The sequence below is a fragment of the Stegastes partitus genome, unplaced genomic scaffold, assembly GCF_000690725.1.
Source record: "Stegastes partitus isolate 25-593 unplaced genomic scaffold, Stegastes_partitus-1.0.2 Scaffold231, whole genome shotgun sequence".
Lineage (NCBI taxonomy): Eukaryota > Metazoa > Chordata > Actinopteri > Pomacentridae > Stegastes > Stegastes partitus.
In genome coordinates, this window is record NW_007577962.1 from 595,798 (window position 1) to 616,861 (window position 21,064).

The 21,064-nt window shown below is 42.5% G+C and overlaps 1 protein-coding gene across 1 annotated transcript in view; it reads left to right on the forward strand.

Annotated features, from left to right (window-relative positions):
* Positions 1-1,735: 1,735 nt before the first annotated feature.
* The window catches only part of cntn6 (contactin 6), a gene marked incomplete at its 3' end in the record, with an annotated part of 75,124 nt that continues 55,795 nt past the window's right edge, over positions 1,736-21,064 (forward strand). The window contains exons 1-10 of the mRNA XM_008281354.1: positions 1,736-1,796; positions 6,045-6,168; positions 6,373-6,548; positions 8,759-8,854; positions 12,421-12,624; positions 13,140-13,242; positions 13,379-13,563; positions 16,162-16,304; positions 16,418-16,547; positions 16,861-17,011. Coding sequence (XP_008279576.1) covers positions 1,736-1,796; positions 6,045-6,168; positions 6,373-6,548; positions 8,759-8,854; positions 12,421-12,624; positions 13,140-13,242; positions 13,379-13,563; positions 16,162-16,304; positions 16,418-16,547; positions 16,861-17,011 — 1,373 coding nt within the window. The remainder of the gene's footprint in view (positions 1,797-6,044; positions 6,169-6,372; positions 6,549-8,758; positions 8,855-12,420; positions 12,625-13,139; positions 13,243-13,378; positions 13,564-16,161; positions 16,305-16,417; positions 16,548-16,860; positions 17,012-21,064) is intronic.

Here is a 21,064-nt window from a genome sequence, read left to right on the forward strand (position 1 = left end):
CTTTACATCCCAGAATAGAGATGCAAATATCCAGTGTGGTGACAGGGTGAAAGGGTCAGGCGCGTGCCGTTGCTCTGAAAACAACGCAAACTTTGTTATCACAGTCCGGCCGGCTGATTTGATTCCTTATTAACACAGTCAGCAGTGGCGGCTGCATCCCTCGCTGTGACACACAGCTCACGGAGGCAAATAAGGTACTTTAAAGCCCTCGGTGTGCTGCCATTTGCATCAGTGACCGCACTCACATTTCTGAGTCACAACTCAGTCAAATCTGAACATGCACGGCGATCATGACGCACGTGTGTTAAGGTTCAGCGCCACTTTAAGGACGCTATTGTCCCCAGTGTTTAACTAAACATCCATAAATCACAAAGATGCCGCCTTATTTTCCAGGTTCTGCCTGAGAAGCACGCTTTCATGTTTCGGGAAACTTTTGCGAGAGAAAGTGTTTGGTTTTGTACCGAGCCGAAGAAAAGCGTGTAAAAAAAAAGAACATCCCGTGCGAAGCGAATAAACACACATACAGTCATGGGTATATCCGTCTTGTTTCTTTCACCACATGCACTAATAGCATGTCAAAAAGATGTCAGGCTGTGTTTACACAGCTTTAAATCATTACTCCACACAACACTGTGCTCGTCTTAAAACCTGCATTAACTGTTTTTCAGGGCAGTGAAAACAAGCTGTAAACAAACTACTGACATGTAGTTATTATATTTAGCAAACACGTGCCTATTTGCACGACTGGCACAGACGGAGCAGCGTTCATTAGAAGTCGTCTTTTTCAGCCTACCGACACCTGAGGTAAAAAAATACGGCTGAAAAAAATATTTTCCCGAACTAGTTGCTGGAAAGAGCTCCCTGCTGTGTCTGGAAAATGGAGCTGATGAGAGCAGAAAGCCTAAACAGCGACATTATGGGCTTTTAAACCTACATAATATGCCGAAATGCTCTTTGAATAGTGATAATTCTGTGACGCTTTCAGACATTTGAGCTACTATTTAAATACCCTCCATTATAGAAGCTTTGAAGAATGGGGCTCAGAAGTTAAAAATACAGACAGAAGTATTATGTGTTGTTACAGGATTATTACTTGTAATGTTACTTGACAGGGTTGGCCAAATAAGAAAAGCCTCATTTTCTAGGTCTAGGCGTTAATGGCGATAGTTCCTGGCACGGTGATCCCTGGAAGACGAGCTGTCTTAATCTTCCTTCTTCAGCTCAGTTTGTGTCTTCATTCATTAGTAATCTCTGTGATGAATTCTGTACGCTGAACAAATCGCATATTTTGCCAGAGTAAATATGTTAAACCAACAGTTTTTAGAAAGCTTAACATTACCTTTGGCAGGATGCTTTGCTCATCTGTTGCTGCTGCTGCTGCTGCAAGCTTCTTCTTTTTTTTTGCTTGACTTGCTCCTGGGAGATAGTGTAGCAGCAGTATGTATACACTAAATATCAGCTCCCCAGTATCAGCTGCTAGCTGGCCCTTCGGCATGGGATTTTATTTGGTTGAATGAATTATTAATGGCTCACCGATTTTCCACAAGTTCCAGCCTTTTTTAGAAATTTTTTTTATCCCAGAAGGCTTGATGCAGACTGCATCTCCTCATCTCCACACTGCTCATTTGCCCTCCTTTTCTTCCAGAGCCAAACGGAGGAGCGGTTGTGCCCGGGAAAATATTCTCCACATCTCTGGCAACTGGATGGGAAGAAGGAGACTCTTTGACCTTGGAAAATGAAGATGTTGTTGCCATGGGAACTGTTAATCCTTCTGTCACTCAAAGAGTGCCTTGCTGGTGAGATGCCAAGTCAAGTCGCCTTTCATGACACACCTGATATGCATACGTCTCTCACGGGGAGAGTCTGCCTCATTCTTCATGCGTGTTCTGGTTATCGTTTCATTTCAAAAGGAAGTGATAGCAGCCTCTAAAGGGATCGTCATTTTAGTAGCTTTTTTTGTATCTCTGCAGCCAGTTTGTGATAAAAAAACGTAGTTTAAAGATTTCACTGGAGTATTTCATAACACATACCCACATTGCTAGACATTTGGATTCAGTGTTTTTAAGCAAGGTAGAGTCGAACTGGCATCGATGTTCAGATTGACTATTATTATTATTGACATTTAGATCGCAACTGGATCTGCAACCAGAGTTTACATCTTCTCCTCAGAGCGCCTCTGACTCACGACGTGACTCACTGTTGGAGTTACACCTGAAGAGAAACTAACACATCAGGGTGAACTCACTGTCTCTCGCCTTTTATGCCTTCCCCTGTTTTATTATGCAATCTTCCTGCTTTACGTCCAGCTGCTGCCACTTGCATGAAATACGGCCGAGCGCTGTTAAAACCCACCGCTAACTCTTTTCTTAACGCTCGTTTATCCGGCGCTCCTCAACAATATAGATCTACAGTGCGCCCAGATGCTCTTTCCCCTGCTGAGAGAAAAGCGGGATAACATTAGGCTTTAGCTTCCTAATACCTGCATGAGTTACAGCTAAGGCATTAAAATCTCACTAAGAGCTCCCACTTTACGTCCGGATACGCCAACTTGTGCAGCCCGGGAGATTTAATGTCGATTTTGAGGGATATACTGCCGGCGCGACTCAAGCCGACCGTTTACAAGTCATCAAGCAAATACATTTAAATTTAGACAGCATATGGAGTGGGGCTCTATTGTTGTTGTTATTTATGCTTCCATCTCCATTGATTTAGCATCCCGTCTAATGTCAGCGTTTTCACCGGGGCGTATCACGGAGAGAACGGAGAGGGCGATGCCCACGCTCTGCCGTTCTTGCTACACATTTGCATGCGTTCCCATGAAACCTAATTAGGTGTAATTTGTATGTGTGTGTGTGGGCGTTCATGTGTGCGTTCGGTCGGTCCAGTCGGTGTGTTTACAGGGCAGGTCTGTTCTCAAGCATAAACCACACGATTATTTCCCAGGTGAAATAGCCCGACTATTAAAGGTTCATTAATTTGTTTAATTTAAAGGACACTGCAACCAGGGTAAAAAAAAAAAAAAATGAAGCACCTCCCTCAGAGGCTGGGGAAACAAGGCCCTTACCTGAGGCAAAGACTCCCACTCTCATTAGGATGATGATGATGATGATGATGTGGGAGGTAGCACTCTTTGTCCTAGTCAAGGTTATGGACACGTATTTAAAAAAAAAAAAAAAGTATCTCATCCTCTCAAGTGCACAGAAAAGAAAAATTAACCAAGAACAGCATTGGCGTGCAGCTCGGCGCATGGCAGGCGGCTGTCAGAGCGAAGGCAGGATGGGCACCAGTGTGTGTCCGCGCGCACTTATCGAAGAAACGTTAGATTTCACGGGAGTAATTAGTGCAACATCGGTTAATTACTCCCGTGTATTGATAGTTTGGCTGGAGCAAAACCAAAACAACAAGCTTGACGGAGCAGACACACATGCTCGAATAACACGCGTGTAGACAACAACAGCTTTTGCAGGCTCTCCGCTAATTGGATTGTAACCAGAGTAAGGCGCTGCTCTGGCTACTGCAGCTCTCGTGTAAACACCTTAACCGAGTTATCCTACTTGCATTAAAATAATGATGGAATAAAGCATAACTAAATTAGCAAGCTGGCTCACTTGGCAATCTTTCTAATTACTCTTGACGTGTAATGGAGCTCGTGTGATTTAGATTCTATGCATATGCAGTGTCGTAGTTTTAAATTAAAAATAATAAAACTGACATTTTGTTTTCACTCTATAACCCGACAAAGTGAAAACATGTTCTTAGAAATTTTTTTTGCAAATCAAACCCTTGTTTCTAGCAGCATTCAGACCTTTAGTTCCTCACTCTGTAGGAGCTCCTTTGCCAACCAGCACAGCCTTGGATTTTCTTTGGGGTCAGTTCGTGCTTTTTTGCGTCCGAGTGCATTCAGACTTTGAATGCGGTTCTGTTCCGACTACAATAGGTCCGTGCCGCCCTGCACAGACGGTTGCGTCGCCCCTAATGTCAAACACAGGAAACCACACAGAGCAGTTTTTAACAGGTGGTTATAGATTATGCCGTACGACAGTGTCAGTGAATATTCGAGAGGTGTTCTGAGTAGGTCGACATAGCGCAGGGTTTCTGGAGAACTTCCCTACTGTGTTTGGGTGTCGTTGGAAAGCTCCTCCAAAGTCCTGCAGCGACTACTTCAATTACAGCTCTTTCAGTGATGAACTGTAAAAGGTATGGATGATCTAGAATCTTGTTTTCTGCACCATTTGTTTCCTTGCACATACACAATTGCAAATTTTGGGCTTCAAATGGTTGGTGCTGACCCTCTCCGAATTTGGGTGGATAGTAAAATTTGTGTCATTTGTTCCCATGCAGGGAGCACATATTGGCCCTAAGTGTCTCCAGGCTTTGCGCCCCTAGATTTGTGCAGCTTATCTTAATCTCCCTGCCAGATTTTCTTCTCTGCATTTGGTTGCTTCATTTTCTTTTATTCAAAATAGCCTCAGCAGGACTCGAATAGCATGATGCTACCACCGCCGTGCTTCACCGTACTGATGGTATTAGCGGGCGATGAGCAGCGCCTTGTGTTCACCAGATAAAGTGTTCTCCTTAAATAGTTCAGGTTTTGACTCATCACACCAGAGGATCTTTCGTAAGCCTTTAAATGCAGTTGGACAAACTCCAAGCGGGCTGCCGTGCTTTTCACCCAGAGGGGCTTCCATCTTGCAGCTCCACCATAAAATACTGATTGATGGAGTCCTGCTAAGATAGTAATCCTTTCAGCAGATGACTCTGGGAGCCCTGTTTGCAATGGCTGCTGGATTCTTGGTCACCTCTGTGTTTAGGTCCCGACTTGCGGTTTGGTTAGATGAGTCCTGGTGATTTCAAACTTCTTCCATTTCACATTTATTTAGGCCATGGCGCTCCTGGGAAAAAACTGAAAGCTTTAGAAATAGTTTTATATTCTCGCCCTGGTATATGCCTCGCCACAGTTTTATCACAGAGGTCTAGAAAGAGGTTCTTGAACTAGAGAAACATGGGATTATATATACATAAGAGCACGCCTTTCTAAACTACTTCAAGTTAGTTTACCAAAAGTGGATTTCAATAAAGATTAAATTGACCACAATTTGGAGCTCCACAGCAAAGGATCTGATGAAAGATTTTAACTAACTTTTTTTTTATTTTCTTTTTTTGTTTTAATTGGCAAATATTCTGAAAAACATGTTTTTGTTTTGTCATTATGAATTATGATTGTGTGTTGATTCTGATCCACATATAAGTTAATTCTTATTGGCATGATAGGCCTCTTCTGGCTGGAAAGGACATAAACAAATGACAAAAAGCGGGTAAAACATTGAGCTTGGAATATTAACGCTGACAATTTCCATTTAAAAACAATTTATATCTTTAAAAATGGACTTTGCCAACATTTCCAGCCAGAAAAAAACCCATTGATCAAACAAAAAGTTCACTATTGTTCAATATTTTGACTAAACAATTTTTCCTCAAATGTGAAAAAATGACAGGAAAAGACAATAAGTAACAGGGATTGTGTGTATTTTGTTTTCACATATCAATTACTAAGAATTTCAACTCATACCTGCCACTGTTATTGTAAACTGATTATGTTTTAGTGAGAAGGTTCAAGCCATTAGTGCAATAATAATATTTCTTTTTTCCCCCCCACCTTGTAACCCCGTGTACGCTTAAGTGTGTTTATGCCGCATATGTATTTACACTAATAAAACCTCCTCCGTCCATGTGAACTCTCCGACTGTAGGCGGGAAAATAAAAAGACGACTTCACGGCTTGCAGACGGCATACAATGTGCCAGTTAGTAATATGCTACAGGGTTATCTTTGGTTAATTGCACTCTCATCATAATGTATTATCAGCCTCGTGACATGTGCACGAGAGGGTTTATTAAATGCAGAATCTGCTCCAAGAGCCGCGTTGGCAGGTAATTATAAAAGGTGTAGAGTTGACATACAGTGTCCTCAGCGCTGACTGATTTCTTTTTGCATTAATTCAGTGTCACTAGCTGTGTTGCTATGTTGTTGTTTTTTTTGACACAGAGAATACACGTCACGGTCCTGTCTTCACCCAGGAGCCCAGTGATAGTATTTTCCCAATGAGCACTGGTGATAAGCAAGTGTTTATTAATTGCAAGGCAAAGGGGAACCCGCCTCCGCATTATAGGTAAGTGTTTTTATGGTTATCTATACAGTGTGCAGCATCACCACCTTTGCCATTCTTTAGAAGTGGGCAGGTGTGTCACTGTGTTTTTTTTCTAGGTATTCAATGGAAGAATTAAACTTTAATTTTCATCTCAGTGTTTACAAACCTGGCTGTGAAGGGAGCCCTCAGCAGAAAAATAGTGAGCGTGATTTATTGTATCTGCAGGTGGAAAGTGGATGGGAAAGATATAAACACAGACTCAGATCTGAACTACAGCCTTGTGGAGGGGAACCTGTTGATCAATAACCCTCATGTCATCAATCACGGAGGAGTGTATCAGTGCATCGCCGCCAATACGTTTGGGACGGTCGTCAGCAGGGAGGCCAAAGTCCAGTTTGCATGTGAGTAGACTCTTATGCAGATTTTCTTCTAGTTTGCATATTGTTGCTTTGATTTGTTGTGATGCTGCGTGTGACTAAATAGTTTAGAGTCGGGCCAATCACAGCTTCAATGGGTTGATGAAGCAGTTAGCTTAATTGGCCTATGTAACACCAAACATACTCTGTTTAATGCAAAAGAAAACTCAAAGACATGATTCATTTAAAAGTTTTCCTTATGAATATGGTTAGTTGATACTCAGAATTGTTGTAGATTATATTTCATTGTTCAATTAACAGACTCCGGCTCTCACTTACCTCGTTAGTTCGGTATGATTCTAGAAATAGACGTGATTTCACATCTCAGCTAGTCTCTGCTCCAGTTAATTTATTATAACAAAGCAATCTCTCATTTATCAACTATTACTATGAAAGCATGAGTTCTTGTAGGTTGCTTTCCAGAGACATCCACTACAACAGTAGCGATAAGTCACTGAAAATGTTGTGATTTTAACCAAATTAAACTACAAACATCTTATGGGAAGGCTGTTGATTAAATACTGTAAACAGTGATCTTGGATTGCTTTTTTTAAAACACTACCATCCCCTAACTTTTTACACATGAAGCAGGACACCCAACATCACTTTCCAGAAGTTAGATTTTTAGTGTAGATATATAAATGTTTGTGGGATGTCAAATTAAGATTTCCCCCTTGTGGGACAGAACATGAAAATCCCACCTTGACTTTCTGTTGCAGTGCTGGCTAGTTGGCATAGACTGTATACAAGATGGACGTAGCTACCGTGACGTCACCCGTTGGTTTCTGCACTGAGAAAATGAAGCCAGGGTTTTGCTACTTCCTGGTTGACATCTTGGATTTTTGGAGCCAGTGACGCAAAAATCGTCGGAGGGGGGCGGAGCCATAGGAGCAGCGATTGGTCAGACGGATTGAGAGGCGGGCCCTCTCTGCCCGCCCACATTTACCGCCTTCTGCTCGCTTCGTCTGTATGGTCGCTGCCGACTGTCAATCAAGCCAGCCACGCCCCTTGCCCCCCAAAATGTTGACGATTTTTAAAAAATTCAGTATTGATTTATTTTCAGATTGGCCACCTGATCTCTGGACTTGACCGTGAAAACAAATTTTAAACAAATCCTGAGCTGTAGGAATGCAGTATTTCGTGATCTGTGATCACTTCTTTTCCAATTCAAGTCTATGGGAGCCAGGGCTTTGTGGAGCCAGCAGCTAGTGGACGTAGTGATATTGCAGGTTTTTGACACTTTCGGGTTGGCTTCATTTTTCGGGGCCGGTTGCTACGTCCATCTTTTATACAGTCTATGCTGGTTGGTCTTTCTACCATTTTTGTCCAAAGTAAAACATCTCAACAGCTATTAGCTGCTAAGAAGTTTAAAATATCACAGTTGCTAGGAACAAGAAGACTTTGGTGATCCACTTTCTAAAAAGAATGATGCCTCTTCTGGGTCTAAAAACAGAAGCCATCTCGGAAAAGCCTTCAACTATAATTTTTTTCCAAACAGCCAGGAGGGGGCGACACTTCTGGTTGCAAAAAGAAGTCAAACATTGGTCGCTACTTCCATATTTTATAAACAGCTAGCGAGTGATCCTCATGTTTCAATAAGCATCATCATTGGGTAAAATTTATCCCTTTAAAACTGCATTAAACATCGAGCTGGTAAAATACTGTCGGTGCCATTTCTTGTTTGCTCTTGGCCATTGGGAGATTTTTTTTGCTGTATTTTACTTTCTGAATGAACATCAACCTCTTCATACTCGCCTCCAGCGCCAGTGGAATACCAGAAGGAATGAAGACTCCACGTCTTGGTAACTGAGGGGATTTTTTTAATCAGTCGAGTGCTGATTTGACCACTGCTGATATTTGCTTGATCCCTGTTGGGACTTGGCAGTATTTCTGAAGACTTTGGGATTGATATGTCTTCTCACTGTTTATTCTCTCACGCAGCACAGCGGCATTTAATTAAAGGTGAAAGTAATCTCTAAAGCTGGATTGAGTGAGGGTGCATTTTGGTTCGCCCTCTGCCTGATCTCTTGCGCGTGCTGTGATATTAACAGGCGGATGTCGGGGTTTGACTCGTGTGAGCGGGCGGGGGATGTATTCTGCAAAATGAAAAAGCGTGTCCCTCGATAGCACAGTTTGGTATAAAGTTATTACAGCCGGCCTGAAAAGTTGTTTTTTTTTTTTTAAAAATTCAACAGTTCTGCAGAACTTCAGCAGGAAGTCAAGGAACACGGTGTCGGTGAGGGAGGGTCAAGCCGTGGTTCTGCTCTGCGGTCCGCCACCCCATTACGGAGGTACTGTCCTAACTCTTGTGCATCGTCTGCTGTAGTTTCACCCTCCTGCTTGCCTCAGCAGTCTTTATTGTTCCTCACTCCGCTGCTTATTATCTCCCCGTAACACTGCTGTGTCTCTTTTGTTTTTATACCTTCCCACCTTTTCTCTCTGCTGCTCTTCCTTTCGAACTCTGACACACTGTTTTCCACTCACTTCTCCTTATCTGTCAGACAGGGAACTTTTTTTTTTTTTTATGATCAGCCACCGTCCTACCTGCCCAAACCCCCATGGCTTCACATCTATAGTTCATAGCCTCGCCCTTGAGCTCACTTTTCTCGCCCATATGATCTGTGACCACGCTGTCATCTATAAAGTCTCCGGCGCTCCACTTCCCCCAACTGTCATTTTTTTATATTTTATTTTTTTTCTCCCGGATGTGGGCAGGTTATCTGTTGAGTAATAAAGGCTGCTGGTGGCTGCTGTGGTCGCGGGAGCGTTTATCCTGTGGCACAGCTGCGAGTCGGCTCATGTGTCTGCATGCTGCTGATTAGCAGACCCTCAAAGTGGTCCGCACTCCTGCAAGCCATTCGGTGCCCACCAGCACAATTTCACGCCAGCGTACCAGCCTTTTCTCCGCTCTCTGTTTCCAGCTGAATCCTGCAGGCCACGTGGGATTCCACACTTTAGCAATTTGCCCTCCAGCCTTCCCTCCTTCCTCCCCCCTATAAAATCCTGCATCTCTTTATTTTTCCTCTTAAGCAGAGCATTGTCGCACATTTGATGGGATTTGCACGACAAGATAATGCTGGCGTGAGTGTGGTACAATTGAAAAAAATGATGCAAAACATTGGGAGTTTTTGTGTTTTGTTTTTTTTTCTGCCACAAGATTTAAAGCTTCTTTTTTTTTAAATGCTTGTTGATGCACCACTTGAGGAATACAGCGATGCACCTTATTAAAAAAAGAGACCATGTGAAGCTTTCTGAGCAATCAATTGGTAAATGGCCTAAAAGGAGCTGCAGCTGAGAGTTAAACTCTGTCAGAGGACATGAGATTATGTGCCTGCAAGTCCTCTGTTGCTGTGAGACTGCAGCTCTTAAACAGACCCAGTCTCTGATAGTCCCTAATCATGAAAGGTCTGTCAGTTTCTGCCCTGACTTTCCTTGTAATGATTTTAATTCACTGTTTTCCCTCAAGGAAGCGAGTGGGACTTTTTACCGTCTGCCCAGTCAAAAGGGCTGACTGCAGAATGTCATGTGTCTGATACAGGAGGCCTGCACTAATAGCCAAGTTCATTCTGCAGTCCCTGCAGATATCTCTGGCCCTCTCTCTCTCTCTCTCTCTCTCTCTCTCTCTCTCATTCTCTTCCTGCATGTGTGTGCTGTACACCTATACAGTATACAGGAGCATTCTTATCATTCACTACTAGTGTGATAGATCAAATGAAGTCACTCTTGTCTTTTAAATGAATATCACATATCACAATATGGGGCTGCAAGGTGGTGCAGTTGGTAGCACTGTTGCCTCGCAACAAGAAGGTCGCCGGTTTGCGTCCCGGTGGGGGCACCGGAATCTTTCTGCGTGGAGTTTGTATCAAAATATCAGTTTAATTTAGGTATCACCGTATGCAAAGCTACAAATACTGATAAAGTCCTTTTTTTTTTTCTTTTTACAAATACTGAGAGGGCTTCATATTTCTCATAGTTTCTACACATATCCAATAATGACAAGAAGAAAGTGTAATGATGCATTTAACATCTCACAACCTTTTCAGTATTTGTAAAACAGAAAAAAAAGTACTTTATTAGTATTTATAGTTTTGCATATGATGGTACCTAAATAAAATGGTTATTTTGCTACTATAGTGGGCTGCAAGGTGGATCAGTGGTTAGCATTGTTGCCTCACAGTAGAAGGTCGCCGGTTGGCGTCCCAGTGAGGACACCTGGGATCTTTCTGCATGGAGTTTGCATGTTCTCCCCGTGCAGCGTGGGTTCTCTCCGGGTTCTTCCTCCCACACAGTCCAAAAACATGTTGAGGTTAATTGGTGATTCTAAATTGTCCGTAGGTGTGAATGTGAGTGTGCTTGGTTGTCTGTCTCTAAGTGTAGCCCTGTGATAGACTGGTGACCTGACCAGGGTGTCCCCTGCCTTCACCCTGAGTCAACTGGGATAGACTCCAGACCCTTGTGAGGATTAAGCGGTGTATAGATAATGGATGGATGGGTTGTATCCAAACTCTGTCTTCCATATTCTCAAAAGAAGCCTGAAGCTAATTTATATGTTTCTTCATGACAGCGAATCCCATTAAAACAACCTAAACCAACGCTGTCAAACTAACCATTCAAACCAAACACTCTGGTTAAATCACCGTCGAGACAGCTTTCTTACAACACATTACTCTTACAGAAATGCACGACTGCATGCATTCGATCGCTGCAGGGCGTTGCGTGGCGTCGTCACAAAAGTTCCAGCGCCAGGTTCAACTTTTACTCAGGCTGGCTCTGCATTGTTTTGCTTTAGCCCCTTGCGACGGCAGCCTTGCTGAGCAGCACAGCCATCCAGTTCAAAAACGAAGAGGCCTCGTTATTTACTGTATGTGTCAACACAACCTTAGGCCATTCCTCAACGCTTTCTACCTACCCCAGCCTCCCCGTGGCGATCAGTCCCAAGTCAATTCAGTCCTATTGAAGACATCAATCTTTAAAAATGGCACATAAATGAATACTTTCAGTTTAAATAAGGGGGGAAATAATGTTCCAAAACATGTGGGAACTGTTTCTTTGTTTTATTTTTATTTTTTTAACCATTTGCTTCTCAAAGAAAACCATGTGGACATTTATTATTTTTATGTGCATTGATACACAGTGAGTATTTACAGATGCATGTGGGACTGACTTTAAACAAACTACTGCTCCTGTGTTCATTGTAATAAAGGAACTTAGTGCAAAAATGGGGCTCATGCATTCATTTACATACATGTTCTAATCCTATGTAACTGTGGTAATTGTTTGATTATAACTTGTTATAGGTCAAATATGTTTGAGAATATCTTTCTTTTTTTGGTATTTATTTTCAAATTTCTTAAACATATATATTTTTGATGACTTCTGTCCTTGGGGTGAGTCCACAAATGCATTTAATCAAATTAGCTAACCCTCTGAAACACATATTAAATCAATAAAAAACAAAAAAAACCATGATTGACTATTTGTTTGTTATAGTAGAAGTATTATACAGGTGTGTATTTGCATGCCAGGTGAAAAAACAATCAAATCTGAATGATTAAATTTAGTCCCTCTTGTGTTTAATATTCTGCCCACAAAGTCTCTTTACCTAAAAGAATCTCAGGACAGTCTGCCATTTCACCGTCCCTTTAAATAGCCAGGCTTTGGATGCATAGCTTCAATTTATTATCAGTTTTCTTGGGATTTGCTGACAAACAGGAAAAATATTAAATATCCCTACCATTATCCTTTTGAAGTAATTTTAGATCTTTATTTCTGGAAGAGAAATCACATATCCCAAAATGCATTTGCTATAAGATCTCCACAGTTCATAACCTGTTCTTTTTTTTTTCCCCCCTCCCAGAGATCAAATATTCATGGGTTTTCAACGGACAGCGCAGCTTCCTGCAACAGGACGCCCGTCGTTTTATCTCTCAGAAGACGGGCAACTTGTACATAGCCAAAGTTGAAGCCTCCGACGCGGGAAACTACACGTGTGCAGTGAGAAACATGATGACCAACGCCACAGTGTTCAGCTCTCCGACCCCCGTGGTGGTGAGGAGGGACGGTAGGCATCCTCACTCCGCCTCCCGCTTATCTTGCGCACTGAACTGACGCTTGCTGTCGGAGGAAAGGCCGCGAGATAAATCGCTTGTCTCGAGCGTGACACTGTTTTTGCTTTTCCGTCCGAGTGAGGTTTTTTTTCCCAAAACCTCTGAACTATGTGGGGGTTCTGTAGGAGAAAGGAAACCTTCCATACGTGCATGAAGGCACACATTTACATAAAGAGAAATGTAAGTCCGTGCTGACAAAAACACATGCAGGCGCACACACAGCGAGGAGCTCGCCACCCATGCTAAACCCCATTAGGACCATTTATGTGTACCACTTCAGATTTGAGCTGAGGCAGATGTGTAATCCAATCTCATCCATCCGCTAAGCCAAACTCTGTTGTATATGGCGTCGACACGTACGCTCGCTCCGTGCCAGAGTCGTCTACGCCACCGCTCGCGCATCCAGTGTAAATTACAGGAACCGCATTCCCTCGTATTGTGTTGTGATTTGCTGTTTCTGTTCCTGCAGCAGTGATGGGCGAATACGAGCCAAAGATCGAGGTTCAGTTTCCCGACACCCTTCACGTCTCCAAAGGATCATCAGTGAAGCTGGAATGCTTCGCCTTAGGAAAGTAAGTGTCAGAAACAGCACTTTGCCTCATTTGTGGAAATCACCGCCTCTGTTACGACAAACACGGCAGCAGTCCGTCTGGCCGGCGTGAGCGGGAGCATGTGGCCGGTGTGACCTTTTGTGTGTGACCTCTGCAGCCCTGTGCCTTCCATCTCATGGAGAAGAGCTGATGGAAACCCACTCCCTGGCAAGATTAAAATCAACCACTCCAGCGGGGTTCTGGAAATTCCATATTTTCGCCCAGAGGATGCCGGCGTGTACGAGTGTGTAGCTGAAAACAGCAGAGGACGAAACGTTGCCAGAGGGCAACTTATATTCCACAGTAAGAGAGATGTAACATTTTGCTTCTTGTTCAATGGAGATAATTGCTGGCTTTTTTTTTTTTTTCAGCAATATTTATTATCCAGTGCTTGGAGAATTATGTAGTAATTGAATTTGAGGGGTAAAAAGTGCTTTATTATTTGGTCTGCCTAAAGAAATATTTCCTCAATATGAAACAGAAGTATAATGATAATCTGCAGGAAAACTTCATTTTAATTTATTTTTTTTGGTATGGATCATGTTTAAAATCTCTCCTGTCATATTGAATATTTTTTTTTGTAAGTGAGTGGCTTAAAGTACAACAAACGAGATCAGATCTAAGTCAGGACACTTCTGCCGGCTTCGTAGAATCAAAAGCAGCGGCTTCAAGCTATCGAATGAGTCATTTGTATGTTTTAGGAAAGCCCCGTCCTTAATGAATATTCACAACAGCAGAGAGATGAGTCACCGTCTCACCTGCTCTATGTGATGATGGGATACAACTTGATCTTTCTGATGTTACACCGAGTAAGATATTTTTCTTAATGATAAGAACAAGGTGGACATCCGTCTCCGAATTAGGTTTGGAATTTTTTGTATAATGTAATTTTTTTTAATGTGTTTGGATCCTAAGGCATGTAGTTTGACATCAGTGGTGCTAAAGTTTGTAACTTGTAAAGGCTTGTTGACACCAAGCTGTGCACATTTCATCCATAAATCAAGGTGCTTAAAAGGAGACGGCATTCAAACAGGAGAGTCAATTAAAAAAACATGAAAAGTATGAAAACCATTTAAAAGAAATCAAAAGATAGTCCAAGTTTAAAATAATTAGAGCTTAAGGTTCAACTGAAGGTGGAAGGGAACAAGTCCAACCGGTCAAGCTTTGTATGTTCTAAAAGTTCGAGAAGCGGCGTTTAGTGACTTTGAACTGGAGCAGCGTTGAGTAACCTGAGAGGGTTCATTCAGTATAGAGATATATCAGACTCCTATTTTACAGCGCAGCACTGGAAGCAGCAGCATTCTAAATGAGCCGAAGCTGATCAAAAAAACATTTCAGTCGCGGAACCTGCTGGCGATAAAAGCTCAGACAAGCCCTGGATGGACGGGAGTCCTCAGATAACAGACCGTGGAGCTGATTGCTGATTTGACTTGGCTGTCAGAGTTTTACCCCGAGTTCATTATTAGACAAAGTTCGAGCAGGTTCGTGTGATTATGCTAATCAAAAGTGAATGAAAACTACATTTACTTTAAATAACAGGCAATAAAATGAAAGTCCCCGTTGTCTAGAATTCTGTTATGAATCAGAGTAGCCAGAAGTCTACCTATGATTCATTACCAATCTTTTCAGTTGCTTTTTTAAGGCACTCATTCGGGTTTTTTTTAATGCCTCCGTGCCAGTGACAGCTGTGGCTGGAGGCATTATGTTTTCGGGTTGTTTGTCCGTCCGTACATCCCATTCTTGTGAGCGTGACACATCAGGAACGCCTGGAGGGAACTACATTATATCTTGCACAGAATCCAAGTGGACTCAAGGATGCATTTTGGTGATCCAGATCTAGGGTCACAAGTTTTGGGTCATAACTGAAGTGTTCGTGCACTAATTACCCTAATGCAGGAGTGTCCAATCCTGGTCCTCGAGAACCACAGTCCTGCATGTTTTAGATGTTTCCCTCTTCCAACACACCTGATTCACATGATACGGATCGTTTTCAGGCTTCTGCAGAGCTTGATGATGAGCTGATCATTTGAATCAGGTGTGTTGGAAGAGGGAAACATCTAAAACATGCAGGACTGTGGCTCTCAAGGACCAGGATTGGACATCCCTGCCCAAATGTGTAATGGGATAAAATGATAAAGTGATGAAATTGTACATCCAAAGGGTCAAAGGTTAAGTCTGGATGGATAAAGATGTAAACTACAAGTTGACTGGTTGCCATTTTTAGTTTTTTCCTTGGTGCTTTAAATGATGGTAATGATTCTAAGAGCTCCATCACCGTATCCATTGTACGACTTTTATAGCTGAGCCTGTTCCAACATATGTTTGAAATCAATCCATCCTGATTGATGACAAACTAACTCTCACGTGTTGCATCTGTCATTTCGCTGTATGACATCAGAAAGATCAGGTCCTATGTGACTGCTCAGCTCTTTGGACAGGCGCCATCATCTCTCGCTGCTTACACCATAATAGCAGCGTCGCCAGCAAGCACAGGAAAACCACTGCAAATGGCCCAAAGTGTGTCTGACCTACAATCAGCCAAAGACAGCTCATTTCACTTCAGCCTTTTATCATTTGCCACTTCCTGCCTGTTGCTGCTCAGGTTAAGTTCAAGTCACTAATGCTCGCCCTCAGAGTAGCCGCTAGCGCAGCTCTCACATACCTGAACTCAGGTCGGCCTTCTTTTTTTATTACGTTATGCAAATGAGCAACTAATCCCGCCAAACCTTAGGTGGAAAAAGTTACAAAACTCAAGTTGGTCAACAGAGAATCCCTGTTAAATATCAAGTTGCTCACCTAATTCCATTTTCTTCCCCTCTCTAACTGTTGTTAGCCTAAATTGTGGGTTTAATTCTCAGAAATCATCCCATAAATATTTATACTCGTTGGCCTTTTCTGCAGATGTTGAACATCTACAATGGGTCCAGACTCTGAAAGACGCCCACATGGCTATTGATGCGAACCTGCAGTGGGAATGTAAAGCCATTGGTAAGCCTCGGCCCACCTATAGATGGTTAAAGAATGGTCAGCCACTAATTACAGAGGTAAGGCAGAAGGAAACAATTGGTATTTTTAATTAAAAGAAACAAAAAAGTGAGTTACACAGAGACAATCTGCCCACATTTCCTGAAAACATGTGTTTTTGTGTGATTTTCAGGGGCGGATGCATGTGGAAGCTGGTAAACTGACGATATCCAAGATTAGTCTGTTGGACTCTGGCATGTATCAGTGTGTCGCGGAGAATGAACAAGGATCCCTCTATGCCAGTGCTGAGCTCAAGGTTGTCGGTAAGCAGTTTTGTGTGTCCTTTACAATGAGGTGAACCAGAGGCAAGGCAGAAACATACAGTCTGACGATTGTGCTACTGGTGGAATGAAAGGCCTGCTTATCTGAAAGCAAATAAGTAAAAACTGAACTAGCTCCTCACTGAGCCGTGGCCTCGCTCTTTCATTTCCATAATTATTTCATACAATAAGCCAGTCTGATGGCAAAATATAATTTCCGTAATTGGTGGTGATGCACTTGACATTTTGGCTGATGCACAGCTGTTGCCTCTCCACAAAGCGAGACAAATGACCTCAACATGGGTTTCTTCCTCAGCCTCCCCGCCTGATTTCACCCGGCGGCCCGTGAAGAAGTCCACAGTGATCCAGAGGGGGGGCGAGGTGGTGCTGGAGTGTCGCCCCCACGCTTCCCCCAGGGCCGCAATCTCCTGGTGGAGAGGGGGTGAGCTCCTGAAGGACGGCAAGAGGTAGGATGTTGCAAGCGCCGCTGCACATGCCATTGGATTTGTGCCATTGGAAGTCTTTCGGAAGTCAGTGTTGCGTAAAACCGCCTTGTTTGGTCAAAGAACAGTGTGTGTTTCAGGGTCGAAAGTTTGTTTGTCACCTACATATAGATGTCAGTGAAGGAAAAACTTGAATAATTCAGTGAAAGACATTTGAATGCAGATGCTGTGATGCTGGTGTATTAAACAGTGTAATTATTTAACATCAACTCATGCTCTGTCGTATAAAAATGCTGATTTTGTATACAGAGGGCAACCGGAAAATATGTAAATGGCTTTGAACAAGAGTTGATTGTTGAATAGAATAGAACAGAATAGAATAGAATAGAATAGAATAGAATAGAATATTTTTCATTGATTCCCCATTGGGGGAAATTTACACGCCACAGCAGCATCCAAAAATATAGAAAATACAAGAAAATAACAATAATTAATATTCATCCTGGTGTCCGAACACAGCAGGTCCAAGACCAACTGTCTCCGGTTGGATAGTCCACATACTGGCTGAATGTAGGGGACCGGTAGAGAGCGATGTATGATTATCCTGAGATGATGATCAGAGATGAAGGTGCATTTAGATCCATAGGAAAGACATCAGGAAACAGGGTCAGAGATTATGTTCAGTGGTGCACATTTTATAAGCAGTTCTTCCTCAGGTGAATACGAATGTCGGTGCAGGATGTGATCAGACTCCACAGTTCACTGACGGCTACCTAGACAGACATTATAGTTGGTTGCCAGTGCTTAAACCACTCATTTCAAAGATGAATGCACAATTGAGAGTTCAGTGGAAATCGTAGACACTGGTCTATGCAGAAAATAGTGATACAGTCAGATGAGTCATCCTTCCACATGTTTTCAACAAGTGGGCGACTGCTCGAGTGGCATACACCAAGAGAACCGTACAGGTCTGAATGGTGGACCCGTACAGGGAGAGGATCTGGTGGCTCTGTTACGCTGTTGGGGGGGTATTTTTCTGTCATGGTTCGGGTCCACTTGTTCCCTTTGAGGAAAGGATCACCACAAATCACTACAAAATCCTACCTTTATAATGAGATGAAACATTTCTATCCTAATGGGAGTGCTCTCTTCCAGGATGTACCTCCATCCACAGGGCACGAGGTTTCACAGAATTTGATGAGTCACCAAGTCTGGACCGATGTGTTGGACGGTATCCTCCACCACCATCATCAAAACACTAAATGATGGAATATCTTCTGGAAGAATGGTGTTCGTCCCTCTAGAGATTTGGAGAATCAATGCCAACATCTGTTTTGGTGGCACTTGGTGGCCCCACACCTTACCAAGACACTTTATGTTGGTTTTTCAATTAATTTGTCACCCATCTGTTGTTGAGTCTCATCAGTTTTGCAATGCACGAGATAAAGAGCGCAATTTGATTTAGCTGTTTGAAACTTCAAAGCATCCCGTGTCCCACAGTTTCACAGCTCTTTAAGGCAGTGAAAGCGCTGGATATAGACTAGAGATCCTGTTGGGATGCTCTCTGTGTGAAAAAACAATCTCACTACATCTTTTAGTGAAACTCTACCTCAGGCTACATGACAGACTGCACCATGTCATGATTTAAGGTCTGAGGCAACACCCACAAGCCGAAAGAAACGGTTTGTTGCTGTTCTCGGCCTCGGCAGAGCCTAATACACACAATAACAACCGGCAGAGTTTGAGCGCAGCGTGAGGGCTGTTTTCATTAAATGTTGGGCAAAAACAAAGTGGAGGTAAATGGTCCTGCGGGTTCTGAATCACAGTGGCTTTGCTGGGTGTCTGCTAGACGCTTCCAAAAGGTAAAGAAAGTATAATCATTTTACAGAAAGAAATTCACAACAGTTTGGCAACAATCAGGGGAAAATGGCTTTACAGCATGAATCCACTTGCGGCACTGTGGGACAGAAAGCCGGTCCGACCTACGCTAAAGACGCTCCGAACTGAAGCTCTGCACATTATTTCAGTTTAATCACATAATATTAGGTAATTTTAAGGAGAAAGAAGATCAGTGTTGGCGTTCTCGGTGTTTCCTCATTGTTCGGCGTGCCCGTACATCAGCAGACGGACAACTCAAAGCAAGTCTTTTGTGTAAAACACCATCAGAAGGCCTTGCCTGTCTCAAGCCATATAATTAACTTAATAGCTACAATTTTCTGCTTGCCTCCTTGTTCCGTTCACGCAGCAGCTTTAGTGACTTGCCACGCTTTAACATAAGGGAGACTTCTGAAATCAAGAGTGCAAAAAGAACAGCGACGTTTGTCTGCATCCGAAACCTACACCTGACAATTAGCTGCTATGGAATGATTTAAAATGTCTATGCAGCCGTCTTACATATACTACAGTACTGAGTTTAACAGCAAGCAGCTTAAACTTTTTTTTTTTTTTAAAGCTTGCTACGTCAAAGAAAAAAATATCCACTCTGATGCTTCAAAAGTTCTACCAGCAGTGGCTTCTGTGTTGCTGGAGAGCTACAACAAAGCTTTAAATGGTAGCTCACAGCAAAACCACCAATATATAAAAGGTACCTGTGTAAAGTCATCAGCCTTGATTCTGAATTTGGGTTATGCTTCAGCTTTGAGGCCTTTAGTCAAATAGAAAATGTTCTCCTCCACCTATTCATCTGAGTTGTGTTCTTTTATAATACTGATAGCTGTTTTCTTTTGTAGCACGGGAATGAATAAGGTTGTGTTTGGCAATTTAAACACGTAGGCCGTGCGAGTTATGCAATCAAATAGACTGATGTTGAATGAAACAGTCTGATCTTACGTGTTGCTTTTATACTGTTGTTATCCAGCACTTAAAATACAGAAATTTAGTCTGCAGCAGGACTTTTACCCAAAGGCTGGGAGACAATTATTTGAAGATGAGTCCCGCGCCCATCTGATATATGATCAAAAAGTAGCGACAGTTTGAAAGCAATACAATAACAGTCGATCAGAAATGTGTCTGTGATACGTAGCAAACAAACCTAATCTAGCAGAAGGTGTTTTTCCCTTCAGAGCGTCATTTAGAATGCAGTTTACTTGTATTGGAACAAGAAGCTGTAGGTGTGGCGTGTTACATTTAATGCCAACCGTAAGACCCCACCGTCTTAACGAAGGCACCCACTCAACCAGTAAAAGGTAATGCCAATGCTTACTTGAGTCACATTAGTGTACTGTACTTATTTCTCATTGTCCTGTTCATTTAACTCATGAACTGTGAGTATGTAGTCATTTTTCCTTAAAGAGTTATAAAACTAAGTACACTTGAGTAAACTGGACTCTGTTCCTGGACTGAACACAGAGCTCAGCATGTGCACATGTGCAGTAGAGAAGTGCAGGAGAAGTTTCCGGAAACTTTACGGGGCGGCTGTGGCTCAGGTGGTAGAGCAGGTTGGTCAATGATCAGAAGGATGGCGGTTCGATTCCGCCCTGTAACCTGTGTCATGGTTGTTGGGCAAGACACTTCACCCACCTTGCCTTGTATGAATGGATTGTTTGAGGTGGTGGTCGGAGGGCAGAATGGCAGCCACGCCTCTGTCAGTCTTCCCCATATGTGGCTACTACCTTAGCTGTCTAGAGAAGTGCTATTTATAAATCTGATCAATTATTATTTAAGTTTCTAACCCTTGGAAAGATCGAGTTCATTATACTTGCTATTTTTAAGTTCACAAAATTAAGTAAATGCAGTTAAATTTTAAGTAAACTTTACAAGTAGATATGAAGTAAATTGAATTTAAGACTAATGGTTATATTTACTTACCTTTTTAGAGTCCAGCCGGTTTCCCAGATTTGTTTATTGTAAGATCAACTTTTCACATTTTACAGTGTAAGAGTTTGTGATCCCTCACTGGCTTCCCACACACAAATGTTGTGTCGGTTGAGAACATCAAATTATTTCACATCAGCTACAACTTTATGAATTATACTGCCCTCACTTAGATGCTTCTGTTTTGTCCGAGCTAGACTGTTAGCTTACATCAGAAGTCACGAGGCATACTTTTCTTGAGACCGTAGCAAATAATTAATTTTT